Source organism: Syngnathoides biaculeatus, chromosome 5 (assembly GCF_019802595.1).
Source record: "Syngnathoides biaculeatus isolate LvHL_M chromosome 5, ASM1980259v1, whole genome shotgun sequence".
Taxonomy (NCBI): domain Eukaryota; kingdom Metazoa; phylum Chordata; class Actinopteri; order Syngnathiformes; family Syngnathidae; genus Syngnathoides; species Syngnathoides biaculeatus.
Window position 1 is genome coordinate 17,827,530 of NC_084644.1, and position 15,113 is coordinate 17,842,642.

Genomic DNA, 15,113 nt, shown 5'->3' on the forward strand with positions numbered 1-15,113 from the left:
TGTTTGATTCAAGCTAACTGAAGGACCCCAATGTGAAAATACCATTGGTTCTACAGTCAAATCTATCATTTGACTTAGTGATATACTGTGGGGCCAAAAAGTATTTAGTCAGCCACAGATTCTGCAAATTGTTACACTTACAAAGAATTAGAGAGACCTGTAATTTTCATCACTGTTATACCTCACCCACAAGAGACAAAATAAGGGGGTGGAACAATCCATAAAATCAACGTTGTTTGATTTTTAAAGAATTTATGAGCAAATTATGGTGGAAAAATGAGTATCTGGTCAATAACAAAAGTTCATTTCAATACTTTGTTATATACCCCTCGTTGGCAATGACGGAGGTCAAATGTTTTCCGTAAGTCTTCCCAAGGTTTTCACGTATTGTTGCTAGTATTTTGGCTCACTCCAGAACCTTGAAAAGCTTCTTACCAAGCCAGTCCTTTGTTGCCCAGGTGGTGTGTTAGGGATAATTGTCATGCTGAATGACCCAGCCACGTTTCATCTTCAATGCTCTTGCTCATGGGAGGAGGTTTTCCCTCAAAATCACAAGATACATGCCTCCATTCATTATTTCCTGTACGCACATCAGTCGTCCTGGTCCTTTTGTGAAGAAAAGCTCAAAGCATGATGTTTCCACCTCCATGCGTCACAGTGGGTATGGTGTTCTTTGGATGCAACCCATCATTCTTTTCCCTCCAAACAAGTTGAGTTTCAAACAAAAAGTTAAAATTGGTTTCACCTAACCATATGACATCCTCACAATCCTGTTCTATATCATCCAAATGTTCTCAAGCAAACTTCATTTGGAACGGGACATGAACTGGCTTAAACAGGGGGACACGTCTGGCACTGCAGGATTTCACTCCCTGGAGGCAAAGGCATTTGTTAATTTAGTTTCAGCTCTCTGTCGGTTATTCACCAAGTCCCCCTGTGTGGTTCTGGGATGTTTTCATCACTGTTCTTGTGATGATTTTGACCCCACAGGCTGAGATCTTGTGTGGAGCCCCAGATCACGGGGATTATCAGTGGTCTTATTTATCTCCCATTTTTTAATAATTGCTCGCACAGTTGATTTCTTCACACAAAGTTGCTTACGTATTACAGATTCAGTCTTCCCAGGCTGGTTGACAGCTCTTTGGTTTTGGTCAAATTGCAATTTGGAGTGTGACTGTCTGAGGTTATGGAGAGGTGGAAGACAGAAGACATCTTAAAGAAGAAGTTACAGGTCTGAGAGAGACAGAAATCTTGCATGTTTGTTGGTGACCTAATACTTGTTTTCTAACATAATTAGTGAATAAAAAAAGACAATGTGATTTTCTGGATTACCTATGATGAAAATTACAGGCCTCTCATCTTTTTAGCAGGGAGAAGTTACACAATTGGTGGCTGACTAAATACTTTTTTGCCTCACTATTCTCTTGGCTGAGCTTCCCCCATCTGCTTTATATCACACCATAGCACACGCCCTCTACTCCACCATCCCATCTTCCATCCTTCTACTTATTATGGAAAAGCACGACGGTGTGACCTTTGACACCTTAATCAAGAGTATTAAAAGCCTCTTAAATGAAACTGATGGACTGGGCATATTGGACTGACAGGGCGACTGACTGACTCGCCCAGAGGCTAAGACTGATCCAGAAGCAATGGTGCTGAAATGCTTTTGCCAACACATTGGACATGGCAGAGGTGGTGGGAGAGTGTTGGCCATCATAGGGCTTACAGATTAGCCAGATTTATTAGTTCACTAAAGGGGCCTTTCACCCACTCAGGATTGTCACACATCTACAGTATTTACCACTTAGCCGTCTAGTACCTGTCTCAGAGGGGCTGGTTGTCTGTCTGTCAAAGGCAGATGGAGGTTAAAGGTTGAGAGTGATTCTATGAGGCGATAGTGTTAGATAACTTCACAAGAGCCACCCAGCACAACAATATTAGACAAACATACAACCAGAAAACTTACATACATAGAGGATATACAAAGAAAACTCTCTGTACTAACTACTATAATTCCACATTTTATACCAAAAGACCAAAAAAATATGTTGAATTACAATGATTTACAATTTAACAGGAAAGTAATCGTATGTGGGGGAAAATGCAAAGTGCATCAAGAGGACAGTGACTCAGTCACAAAACATGGCAGATTAATCAGTAAGAAAATGAGAATTAGAGCAATCTGTTGATATAAAAAGGAGAAAGGCCAGAAAGGCCTATAATTTACTGTGGAACAGGATATATTTTCCTTGTCCTGGACATCTAGGTATTACAATTATTATTTAATCACTGGCAGCACGGTGGCACAGCTGTAGAGTAAACAAAACCTACCAAGTCAACCTCTGAATGGCCTAAAAACAGAATTAATTCCAATTGAAATGCAGAGCCATAATGTTAAAATAAAAAACTTGCCATTTTTGGTGAATTCGAAAATTTTGCAAGGAATAGGAGGCCAAAATATCTTGAGGGATGTGAAAGACTCATTGGCAGGTATAGAAAGTACTTGATTTCAGTTGTTGCTGCTGAGGATTGTTAGATTAGGTTTAGGGGACCATTACCTTTTCATAAAAGGCCAGGTAACATTGAATGGTTTTTCGGTTATATATGTCTGATATTTGCATTTGTTTATCTTAAACAATAACATAGGGAAACTGTGCAATAATATGAGAAGGGGGCCAAAACATCCTCGAGTAAAACGAGGAAAAAGTACATTTCAGTGAAATCCGGGCAACGTCTGTGCACGTTACTAAAACTCAATACAGTGTGTCCGAATGATTATGAGTAAAACTATCTAGACTTCATGTATAGGGGTTTTCACACCACACTTGTTTTGCATCGCATTAACTGTGGGGTGGGACACAAGGGAGGATGGTGGCCTGCTTCAAACTGCTACACCACTGAATAGGAATTAGTCCCGCACCTTTTATCCCTGGTTTAGACATGAAGTAGGTTGTAAGTCTGCAATATGTATACCTCACCTTTAATTAAAAGTCCTAGGTTTACTTTTCATAATAATAATAAGAGAGAAGAAAGAAAAGAAAAAAAAGCAGAAGAAAGAAAAAAGAAGGCGAGTGGCAGCAAAAAAAAGGCAATGAGTTCACCATATTGGAAAAGCACGGCAAGATCTAGGGGAGTCCAGGCTCCTCTGTGAACTACATATATTTACAGACTGCCTTGAGATGTACTTCTTGCTTCTTTAAGTTTCTCCATGCTGTAGCCTACAACACCGCCAAAAGTGCCGTTACCTGTGATTCCCTGTGAATTTTTACCATCCAAACATGGGGTCAACATAAAAAAAAAAAAAGACATTTCTTCTACCAAGATGTCTTCCACAACAGCAGACAAACACTCCAGAAAGACAAGCCCATTTCCAAAATGACAAAGGGACACAAAAAGCAAGTCTCAAACTATTTTTTTAGAGGAATATCAAGACAAACAAGACTGAACCTAACCACACACTTTATAAACTTTTTGCAGACAGTCATTAAAATTTTCTCACGTCTCTTGTTTAAACACTCTCCAAGTTTAAAGCTTTGTAGATTTTTTTTTTTTAAGAACACTACTTACTGTATTCTAGAATGTAACCATAGATTAAAACCTGTTTTAGGACCAAAAATCTATTCGAAAAATAAATACATACGTTCTTCATCCATTTTCTTCCACTTCATTCAGGACCAGGTATAAATGTTTTCTGATAAAAAGAAAAACATTATAGCTTTTAGAAAATAATGTAATTTTAATGGTCATTCTATGAGGTTGGACACACAAGAAATTATTAATAGTGACTCGCGTATTTCACAGTTCCTCTGGCCGTGCCTCTTTGCGGCTCTGCTGTAGCCTCGTTTTCCACTGAAGCCCCGGCAAGTGAAGAACACAATTATGGGTCGTTGCTGGGGTTCGTTTTTCTTCTGGGCGAGAATTTTCAAATAAACCGGCATCCCACCTCCAATTATCCTTGAGAACTGTAAAATGAACAAAACAAGAAAGGGTCCCATTCTTGTGCAGGTCGCTGAAGATCACTCAGTGGCCATTGTTGTCAAGCGATCAAGTGTTAGTCCATTGTCTTCATCTTTCTCAACACCTATGTCCTCTTCTTCCTCATCCTCATTTGCTGGCTTTTTCATTTCTGCCAGGTCTTCATTCGTCAGCAACATTCTGAGATTTTCTGGGAGAAAACTTTTAAACATACAGAACTAAAGAGCCGCACTGCTACGGTCGAGCAATTATGTAAATTTGGCAAGCTGAGCGCATTCTGTACATCACAGGAGACTTAATTGATTGACAATAGTCTACAGTCCTTTAGCCAATTTGGATGCAAAACACAATGCGGGTTTTCCCTTGGCAAATCAGGATCCAAAGCACAAAGTACAATCATCTAGCTGTAAAAAAATTGCAACACTGTAAAATATAACACAGCCAAAAAAATAAATCGGTGTAACAGTGAGGGCGTTAACAGTGAACTGCATTGTAGCGATGGAACAAGGTACTTGGAGTATTATGTGCTATAATAATACAACGATACTATCAGTTATAATGACAACGATACTATCATTTATCATGATAGTTGTTTTATTGTAGTGACAGAATATGAGTGGAATTGACTCTCAGGTTTAGAGAATCTGTGCCAAATGGTACTGTCAACCATTGAGTTGATAGGGAGATGCTGCGGTCCAAGTCCCCAGTTAGTGTACACAGAAGCAAGGATGTAGCCCCAGGCCTGGTGGTAGACCTCTCAGTCCTGACAATTTGCGCTGTCTGGAAATTGATTAAATTGATACACAGCATGGGCACAGAGACATATTAGACACAGCTTTCAAAACACATGATTATACTTCATGCTCAAAAATGTTTTCCTTATTCATTTCTTCAACGAGGATGTGGTGAAGTCACCCCATGTAATTCATCAAATGTGTGATTGCACAGTGATGTCAAAATTATTTTTGTCTTGTTTTTTTGATAAATAGTAATGTAACAGGTCAGGTTTTCATCCTAATCTGCATTTGTAATAGCAGTCAGTACGTCTGTGACATAAAAGAAAATACTACAAAGAAAACAATGCATAACAATCGTACTTAAAGGTCAAGTGTCATGAAATTGATGATTTTTGGTATATTATTAATGAAAAACCCACAGGTCCCATGTGTTTTTTCACCACAAAACATGATTTTGACTTATACAGCTTTTTGTAACTCCCACCATGAAAATTCTCTCGAGGGATTTGTTTTCGAGAAGAAGCAGGAAGTGACGTACAGGACAGAGGCGCCCCCAAGTGGACTCGTTTGTTTCCATTAGTTTTACCTCCGGGAAGGTAGCTCGTTGTTCCTTCGTGTTCGCCAAAATGCCGGCTCATTGCATTGCTGGACATTGCTTGAACACTCTGCATTTAGCCTTCAAAAGTTTGCAAGAGACCGGGTTCGTTGTGAAAAATGGATTCCACGGGTGCGGAGGACGAGAGCTTCATGGGTTCCAAATAACAGGTAGGCAGTAATGCGCCCCAGCTCGATGGTGTTCAAAGAGTACTGCAGCTGCTTTTAACATACCCTAAAAGCATCATGCCTCGGCTCCACCTCCTCCTTATATGCCACCACGGCGCAGAAAATTAGCCACACCGGCTGAGGCACCGCGTTCGGTGGTCATTGCTTCTGCGAAGGCTGCGCGTCGCCGCAATGGTTCATCTCCGCCGCGGAAGTGGATCGCACGGGGATGAGGTTTTGCTGTGATTGCATATCATCTGAATATGGTTCGAAAATATAGTCTAATTGTAGGAATAATTGTGATCATAATTATCATACATTTGCTTCCAATAAAGAAATGCCTTGCTCTGCCCTAGATAATGTGACAGCCTCCGAGCAGGAGATAGCAAGAACAAAAACATCTAATCATCAGAACTGTTAGAAATGCTGCCTGTTAAAGAAATGATGACCACACATGTATTCAGCAATCTTCCACACATCCACACACACATGAACAAACATGTACACCTTGTTTCAAACTGTTTTGCTTGTCGTCTACTTTTTGTAACATCCATGTAAATAAGGGGCGTCTTAAAACTAAATAAATAGAGGTGCTGAGGAGAGGATAATCAGAGAGTGCAGTGGTGAATTGTACGACACAGTTCCTCTCCTCTCTCCTCACGAGACTTTAACTGGTGTCTTTGCTTCCTTTTTTGTCCCGTTTAATGAATGTCTGATTGGTGAACCTGACACTAATATTGCCCCGAGGGCTCGAAACAATAGTGTAATATTGACCGGGTAACTTCACTTGGGTTGTGTGGTGTTCTCCTTTTCGAAAAGAGCTTCCGTGTCAGAGTTAGTTAGGGTGCAACGCGTGTTTACATTTGCGAATGTCCGGGTGACGTCACGAACGGTGGACGCAGCCAATATGGCGATAACTTGGATATCATACAATGACACTTCTGCAACTTTGCGCATGGATGACGCAGTCTCCGCTCACATTTATTTTTTCGTATAGACATTGAAGTGAATAATGTCATATGTATTTTTCTTTACAATATATATTTTAGAATGTTTATAGAGATGACACCCGGGCTTTAAACAGCAATAGAGAGTTGATACCGGACATGTAACCTTTATTTTTGGACAATTCTGTTTTGTCCACCTACATAGTACAAAAATTAAGACATGTACACAAAAAGTAAATTTAAACTTTGGCCTTTTCTATGTAAACCACACCATGTTGGTTATAAAAGAGCAAACAGGGGAAGGGCGAGGAGAAACAGAGGCACAGAATAAATAAATGAGTGTTCACAATCAGAAAATGAAAAGTGGTCATAAAAGTTCAGCAGAAGTGAAGATGACCAGTCGAAAGGTTTTTTTCTGGCCTTCAAAAAAAATGAAGCTCAGGATTCCACAAGAGGCTGAAGACCAAAGGGAGCTGAATTCTCCCCTCACCTAAGAAACCATAACTTTTGCTTGACCAGTACCTCTTGGACGAAAGCTTGCCCTGTAAGGAGATCTCATTCATTCACCTTCCAAATCTAGTTTCCCTGACAGGTGCCATGAACATTCCTGCCTAACCTGGCAGAGGAGTGCATAAAAGTCAAGTGGGTTGAAAGACTAGAAGGGCATATAGTGTTTTTACACAAACACATGAGCTAGACACCTTGAAAATTTAAAAAAAGAATGAGTGTTACAAAAGCTTGCCTAAGGAAGAATCATATCAGCTACTGTCCATCAAAAGATTTGAAATACATGGGAATAAAACTTTACATGTCCAAAAGTTCTTGTTCTTTTCCCCAAATCCTAATGCCATGCGTAATGGCAGGAAGAAATATCTTAAGGCTTTGAACCCTGCAGTCAGCAATGGACAGCTGAGAGGTTGACATAAACCAGGATGTTAAGCTCCGACTTCCTTTAGCAATTGCTTGGGCCTGAGTTAACAGACTTCCAATTGTGAGACCATGAAGTAAATACAAAGGTATGGACATTAACACAAAATTAATGGGAAACTAAGAGATTTAATTTGAGAGGTGACTGTGAATCCTGTGGACACACATTTGTACACTATAAAAAATGTGAGTAACCTAAGCTTCCCTAATTTACGAAAGCCTAAAACCCACAGACTGAAACTGTTGGCTTTATTTTAGTCATTTTATTTCTTTTTAGGCCAGTCTATATTTTACGACATTTAGTGCCCCAAGCACACCGATTTTCCTGAAATTGCTGTTTATTACTCATGCGACAACACAAGTGGGTAAAACTAACCTCTAAACACAGCTGATGTTCCCTTTTAATGAGTAAACAATCAAATATGGCAAAGTGCTGCTCATTCGTTTCCAACTACCGGAGAAAAAAATCTTTGAGTGTTCTTGACATATTGGGCAAATAAAGGTGATTAAAAATGTGATTCCGAATCTCATTTCATCTTTAGTCTAAAACATTGGTTCACCCTGGGACTCAAATTTGTTTTTATGAGTGCTAAAGTGTGACCCACTTTCGGCAACAGTAAAGCTTGGGAAAGTGTGGGTAACGGAGAAGATTGAGATGGAGCTAAGAATTAGTGTGGGAGGAATGGGCTAAGAGAGACAGGAAAGGCATAGAGCATGGAAGGAGGCCTGGTACAACAGCTGAGCTGTGAAAAGGCTAATGGGCTCTCATCCCCTTCACTTTCCCACGGCAACACTATGTTTTCTGATGGCCAGTGGAGCGGTCAACCCCATATTGGTTTGGATAGTGGCACAGAACGCCAGTCGACATGGTTCAACAGCACTTTGCAAGGTGCCTGAACACTGGTTAGTCTGTATGTGATTTAAGTACTGGCCGTATGAGTTTATGAATCAGTAACCCAATTCTAAAAATATCAGGAGGTGGGAAGGAAATTACTTCAAGCTGGAACACTGCAATACTGGGAGATGGAAAAAAGAAAATTATGATCATTGTTATTTAAGTAACAGACAGGGATACACCACTCAGCCTTTGTCATTGTAAGCTACGGTAGTAAAAAGAATGTGTTTTACAAGCTAACAAACAATTGGTTGCTTTGATATTTAAGTTCAGAAAACGCTATCCAGTGACAAATGATGGGTTTTAAAGTACTTGGAATTTTATGCCGATTTTAGCAAAGCCCAAAGTTACATTAATAATTATGTAAACATGCATATCACATTGACAAGGTATTTGGAGTAAGGAGAAATAGTGTATGTAACGTGAGTTCTGTCCTGCAGAGAGGCAAGACAAATTAAAATGAATCCAAGCAAAGATAGTGTGATATCCTGCCACAGTTAGCCTGGACATTATCACCTCTACTGTGTGAAAATAAAACCCCAAATTCCTGATTAGGCGATTCAGGGATGGCACTTGTTTTGACTGCGTTGTATATTGTTTGATCTGCTGTGTGGAATGTGGTGACCTTTGATCTGGTGACAACACTAAATTAGATAAGGTTAACTAAATTGACCTCCCCCACCTTTGCCACACAGCCAAGTAGCGGATTGGCTCTCGGCCCTGGATAGCAAGCGGCTTATTTAGTACACGGTGAGCCAGGGATTACCACTGTGCAAATGTCCACATTAGACAATCAAGATCAATCCGCCGGTCATTCCTTCTTTTCCATTGGCAATCTGAATAATTCTCAATATGAATAACTAATAAAAAAGAGGAAAGACAAATAGTAATGTCAAAAAATCTTGGGCTATGTTAACATAGCAGGGCAAGTCAGATTTTTTTTTTTCCCCCAATGTGGGATGTATCTGATTTTTTCATTTCAATGTCAATGTCAATAATTCAGATTTTTTTAAAGGCCTCTTTTGTATGTGTGTATCAGTCTTATACAAGTGTAATCTGGATGTCTATGACATGTTCAATTGATTGCCCCTGATGCTGTCCAACTGTCTTGTGTCCATCGAGACCATCAAGTTCTTGGGAATTACAGTCTCAGAAGACCTGGAGTGAGAGACGAACATCAAATCCTTCCTCAAAAAAGCCCAGCAAAGGATGTACTTCTTGCCACTTCTAAGGAAGCACGGCCTGTCACAAGAGCTGCTCAGACAGTTCCACACAGCCTTCCATCTAATCAGTACTATGTAGCTTCATCACAGTCTGGTTTGGGGCCACCACAAAAAAGGACAAAGTCAGACTGCAACGGACAATCAAAAACCGCTGAACGGATTGTCGGCACCAAATTACCTACTATTGAGGACTTGCCCGGAACGCGAATTAGGTCCAGAGAAGGCAGGATCCTTTTGGATCCTCTACATCCTGGCCACCAGCTCTTCCAGCAGTTTTTTTTTCCCCTCTGGAAATTAAGTCATTAAATTCTTGACCAGTGAACCTACTATTTTCTGGCTTGTGCCATGTTAGGACACTCACTCACGTTCTGCTGGTCCAATCAGTAATAGTATTAGTAATATATGTTTTTATATTTTGCAGTATGTTCTGTGCTGTAGTTGATTCGTCACTTTAAACTGCTCCCTTTGCACAACTGTTATTGCACTGGGCTAGAGCAGGAATTGCAAACTGTGTACAAGCTTAAAACAATGTGGGACATTAACACACCTATCTCTTACCTGTTCTAAATGAAGAAAATTTTACATTTTGCACGACTTAAAAGGAGTAGTTCGTATAAACAGAAATGTCTCTTGCTCTTTGTTGTTGTTGCTACGTGGTTCTTTGTTCTGAATGTTGTACCAGGGCAGCACCAACTGCCAAAGAAAAATTCCTTGTTTTTATACACTTGGCCAATAAAGCTGATTCTGATACTGATAAGACATCAAATGGCAACAAACGACACAATTGTTTGGCAAAACAGCTTTAGAAGTGATGAATACAATAAAATATTGGCTCTGGTTGCAGAAAAACCTTGAAATGACAACAAAACCTACATGAGGGACTTTATTTACTCCTGTCAAAAAGGCACCTTGTGTTTATGTGGATGACGAATGTAACATCCTGTTTTGTGAACATGCGTGAGACATCAAGGATGTATTTCGTCTCCACGAGAAGTCGTATTTCTTTTTGTAATGTGAACAACAACATACAAATATCCAATTTAATAAAAATAATGTGAATTGGGCATCCTGACCTACAGTGTGAACATTTCTTCCAGGACTGACCACATTTTTGAGAACAAAGGCAATGTTCAAAACTGTGGAAACTACAGAGGAATAAAGATGATGAGCCAGACAATGAAGATATGGGAAAGAGAAGTGGAGGCTCAGGACAGATGTAAGTATCTTCGAGCAACAGTATGGTTTCATGCCTAGAAAGAGTACCACAGATGCACTATTTGCCTTGAGGATGCACATGGAAAAGTACAGAGAAGGTCAAAAGGAGCTACATTGTGTCTTTGTAGACCTAGAGAAAGCTTATGACAGAGCAGAGGAACTGTGGTACTGCATCTGCAAGTTTGGAGTAGCGGAGAAATATGTTAGAATAGTACAGGTGCGATGTGCCGTTGGTGTGTCAGAAGAATTTAAGGTGGAGGAGGGACCGCATCAGGGTTCTGCGCTGAGCCCCTTCCTGTTTGCAGTAGTAAAGGATAGGCTGACAGACGAGGTTAGACTGGATTCTCCTTGGACCATGGACCATGATGTTCGCAGATCATATTATGATCTGCAGTGAAAGCAGAGAACATGTGGAGGAACAGTTAGAAAGATGGAGGTACACACTGGAAAGGAGAGGAATGAAGATTAGCCGAAGAAAAACAGAATATATGTGCATGAATGAGATGGGCAGTGGAGGAAGTGTGAAGCTCCAGGGAGAAGAGATAGTGAAGGTGGACGACTTTAAATACTTGGGGTCAACAATACAGAGCAATGGAGAGTGTGGTAAGGAAGTGAAGAAACTGGTCCAAGCGGAGTGGAACAATTGACGAAAGGTGTCTGGTGTTCTATGTGACACAAGAGTATCCGCCAGGATGAAAGGCAAAGTTTATAAAACAGTGGTGAGGCCGGCCATGATGTACGGTTTAGAGACGGTAGCTCTCAAGAAACAACAGGAGGCAGAACTGGAGGTACCAAAAATGAAGATGCTGAGGTTCTCGCTTGGTGTGAACAGATTGGATAGGATTAGAAATGAGCTCATTAGAGGGACAGCCAATGTTGGGTGTTTTGGAAACAAGGTTCGAGAGAGCAGACTTTGATGGTTTGGACATGTTCAGAGGCGAGAGAGTGAGTATGTTGGTAGAAGGGTGCTGAGGATGGAGGTGCCAGGCAAAAGAGTGAGAGGAAAACCAAAGAAAAGGTTGATGGATGTTGTGAGGGAGGACGTGAGGACAGTGGGTGTTTGAGAGGAGGATGCACGAGATAGGCTAAAATGGAAAAAGATGACATGTCGTGGCGACCCCTAGTTGTGAGGGAGGACGTGAGGACAGTGGGTGTTTGAGAGGAGGATGCACGAGATAGGCTAAAATGGAAAAAGATGACATGTCGTGGCGACCCCTAGTGGGGCAAGCCGAAAGAAAAAGAAGAAAGAAAAGAAAAAACGCATTTCAAAAAAATTCTGATGGAAATTGTTGGTCGTGTGATGGTCTGGGGCTGTTTTGTACTTCAGGTATTTTACCTGGAAGACTATTTGTGATAAATGGAACCATTAATTCTGCTGTCTACCCAAAAATGCTGAAGGAAAATGGCCAGCCATCTGTTCATGACCTCATGTTGAAATGAATGTGGATTCTGCAGCAGGACAATGATTCAAAAGCACACCAGGACATTCACCTCTTAACATCTGAAGAAAAACAAAATGAAAAGTTCGGAGTGGCCTAGTCCTAACCTGAATCCTATTGGGATGCTGTGGCATGACCTTAAAAAGATGGATCATGTTTGAAAAACCTCCAATGTGGCTAAACTACTCCAATTCTTCAAAGGTGAGTGGACCCAAGATCCTCCACACCGCTGTAAGAGACATTTCTGCAAGACAACACAAACACTTGATTGCAGTTCTTGCTGCTAACGTTGAACCAAACAGTCTTTGGTTTAAGGGGGCAATTACCTTTTCACACAGCACCGCAGGTTTATTTCTTTTTTCTCCCATAAGAATAAACAAAACATTCAAAACTGCATTTTGTGTTTACTTGTGTTGTCTTTGACTATTTTGTAAATGTCTTGCTGGCAAACATTTAGGTGTGACAAGCGTACAAAAAATAATAAATCAGGAAGGAGGCAGGCACTTTTTCACGTGACTGTTTTCAAAGAACAAAACCAACATTACGAATTTCACTCGAAAATGAAACTATAACTAAAGAATACGGAATGCTCATCATCACCATGGCATGTGCCACACTTGTATCATTTTCACAAAAAAGCCTGTTCCTTTTCTTTGTTTTAATGTCAACCATCCCCATACTCATACTGTCTGTTACAAGGTATCTCAAAGGCTTTCTATGATTTATTTACGCCAAATCCCTGAGATCCTCATTGGTCTGAAGAGTTTTTAAGAGTCATGTGAGTGAGATGGATGGAATGATAGATGTATGCAAAAGAAGGTAGTGGCAGCACTGACCTTTGAATAATAATAGGGGCACCATGGTAATGTCTGGTTAGCACATCTGCCTCACAGTTCCGAGTACTGAGGTTCAGATCCTAGCCTCACTTGTGTGGAGTTTGCGTGTTTTCCTCATGTCTGCGTGGGTTTTCTCCAGATACTCTGTTTTCCTCCCAAATCACAGAACTACAGGTGGTAGTTTAACTGAAGATCCTAAAATTCCTGTAGAGGTGAATGAGTGTGAATGGCTTTTTTTGTTTTGTTTTTTGTACCCTTCAACTAGCTGGTGACCAATTCAGCGTGTGCTCAATCTTTTGCCCAGAGATAGCTGAGATAGGCTCGAGCACACCTGTGACCTTGTGAGGATGAGCGGTACAGAAAATGGATGGATGATAATAGGCCCAACTGGTCTAATTTTTCACTGACTTATTCACTAGATTCATATATATACAATTTAGGTTTAGTTTAGGTTTGTCTACTGTGGATTTATCATCCAGCCAAAGTTCATGACAGCAGCTTAAAATCATCAAGCTGATGCCTGAAACAAAGCCAGCCTGTTGATTTACCATTCGATGGAGTGAATGAACACATGCACAGAAGTGAAAGGGAGTATGATAGATGGACATATGAAAGTACAGCAGGTCTTTGAAATATTGTAATGGAGGAGACTACCAAGGGATATCCCAAAATTCACACCTCATCTACAGTGCAACTCATTGAAGGGTTCCAGTTTCAGCAAAAGGAGCATGTGCCTTTCAATGCATTCAGCCACAACACTTGCTAGAGTGTGTCTGTGGTTTAAATATTCGGATCAAAGGATGATGGTGCTTCTTTTCCATCTGCTCTCATTAGTATTTGGTCTAAGACCTTACGGAGTACAAGATGCGACTTTTTATAATGCTATGGGGAGGTTCCCCAGTTAGGACATTCAAAGTGCCATCAAGGGGGCTCAATAAATCTAAAAATGTCACAAACTATTATGCCAAAATATTTCATGAATATGATTTTTTTCCCCCTTTCGATTGAACAACTGAACTCAAACTGAACATCAAAAGTTTCCAAATCTATTAGGAAACTCCATACATATGTTCAAATAGTAGTCCCAGACCACTGTCCAAGAATACATTTCATGGAGGTCTCAAATTGTTTAAGATAAGATTAAAGATCACTTTTGTACCTTTATTTTCACAAACTCCATGGTGTGGTAAAGGGATCAAAACTGGTGGGGTTTTATAGGGAACATCTTTAACATTTGCCCTATTTTCAGTGTGCTTGATTAAATGTAACATTTTCAGAGCACTAAGAGTTCTAAGAAAAGCATAAATCACTGTCTTGCAGCTGCTGGCGTGCTTAGGGAGAACACATGCTATCCCTCACTCAAGTCTTTCGTTTTGTCTTCACTATGATCATAAAGCACACCCGACCCAACAATCCCTCCTCCTCTTTTGCAAGTGAATGTGGTGGAGGGTGGCGGGAAACACCTGCAGGGCGCTGCTCGCCCTGAAGTTGAGCATAAAGCCAAGCTCCTCACACGCCCTCTGGCCCTCTGCTCCCACTGGTCCCTCACATTTGGCTCGTCTAAGGCCCCAAAAGTCTCTCTCATCAATCAGCAGTGACAGGCCAAGATCAAGCCAAAGAGGACTGCAAATGTCAATGGACCAAAATGATAAGTCACAAGAGTATTGCTGGAGGTTAATATGAATGATGTGGTCAAAAACCTCTTATAAGGAGGCTCAAAAATCTCAATTTATATGATTAAGTTAATACAGAAGTGGCTGTCTCAGGTACTCCACTGATGGCAAATGTAAGACAAAACTACTTTTACTTTATTAATTTTATGTTGCTGAAGAATAACTGTACTTTTTTAAAATTAATAAAAGATGTTCATTAATAAGCCTGATTTGTCATTATGACATGCATGTTGTAACTGTGTAAGTCATGCATGGATATTCTAAAATGTAAGCATGTATGTATGAGTTTATGCTTTACTGCAGCAGGTGACCATGGCTGTTTGAATCTGGGGAAAGAACCAAGTGGTGCAACCCAGACGTTCTACATTTAAACTAAAGTAATTAATTGTACTCAATCCAGGTTGTGTGAATAGGGGAGCTGTCCAAAGCACAACACATCACCCAATAAATCAGAAATAAAAAGTAAATAAAACTGACAAGG

The 15,113-nt window shown here is 40.4% G+C and overlaps 1 protein-coding gene across 11 annotated transcripts in view; it reads right to left on the minus strand.

Moving 5' to 3' along the window:
* LOC133500420 (intermembrane lipid transfer protein VPS13B-like) overlaps positions 1 to 15,113 on the minus strand; it is a 506,059-nt gene that overhangs the window by 344,022 nt on the left and 146,924 nt on the right. The window contains exon 20 of one of the 11 annotated variants that reach the window (XM_061819064.1): positions 3,779 to 4,758. The exons of 9 other annotated variants lie outside the window; for them this stretch is intronic. In XM_061819064.1, the coding sequence (XP_061675048.1) occupies positions 4,736 to 4,758 (23 nt within the window). In that variant the 3' untranslated portion in view covers positions 3,779 to 4,735. Of the gene's footprint in view, positions 1 to 3,778; positions 4,759 to 13,104; positions 13,164 to 15,113 lie in introns of those variants that run through there. One more of the 11 variants, XM_061819063.1, reaches the window with a different exon arrangement.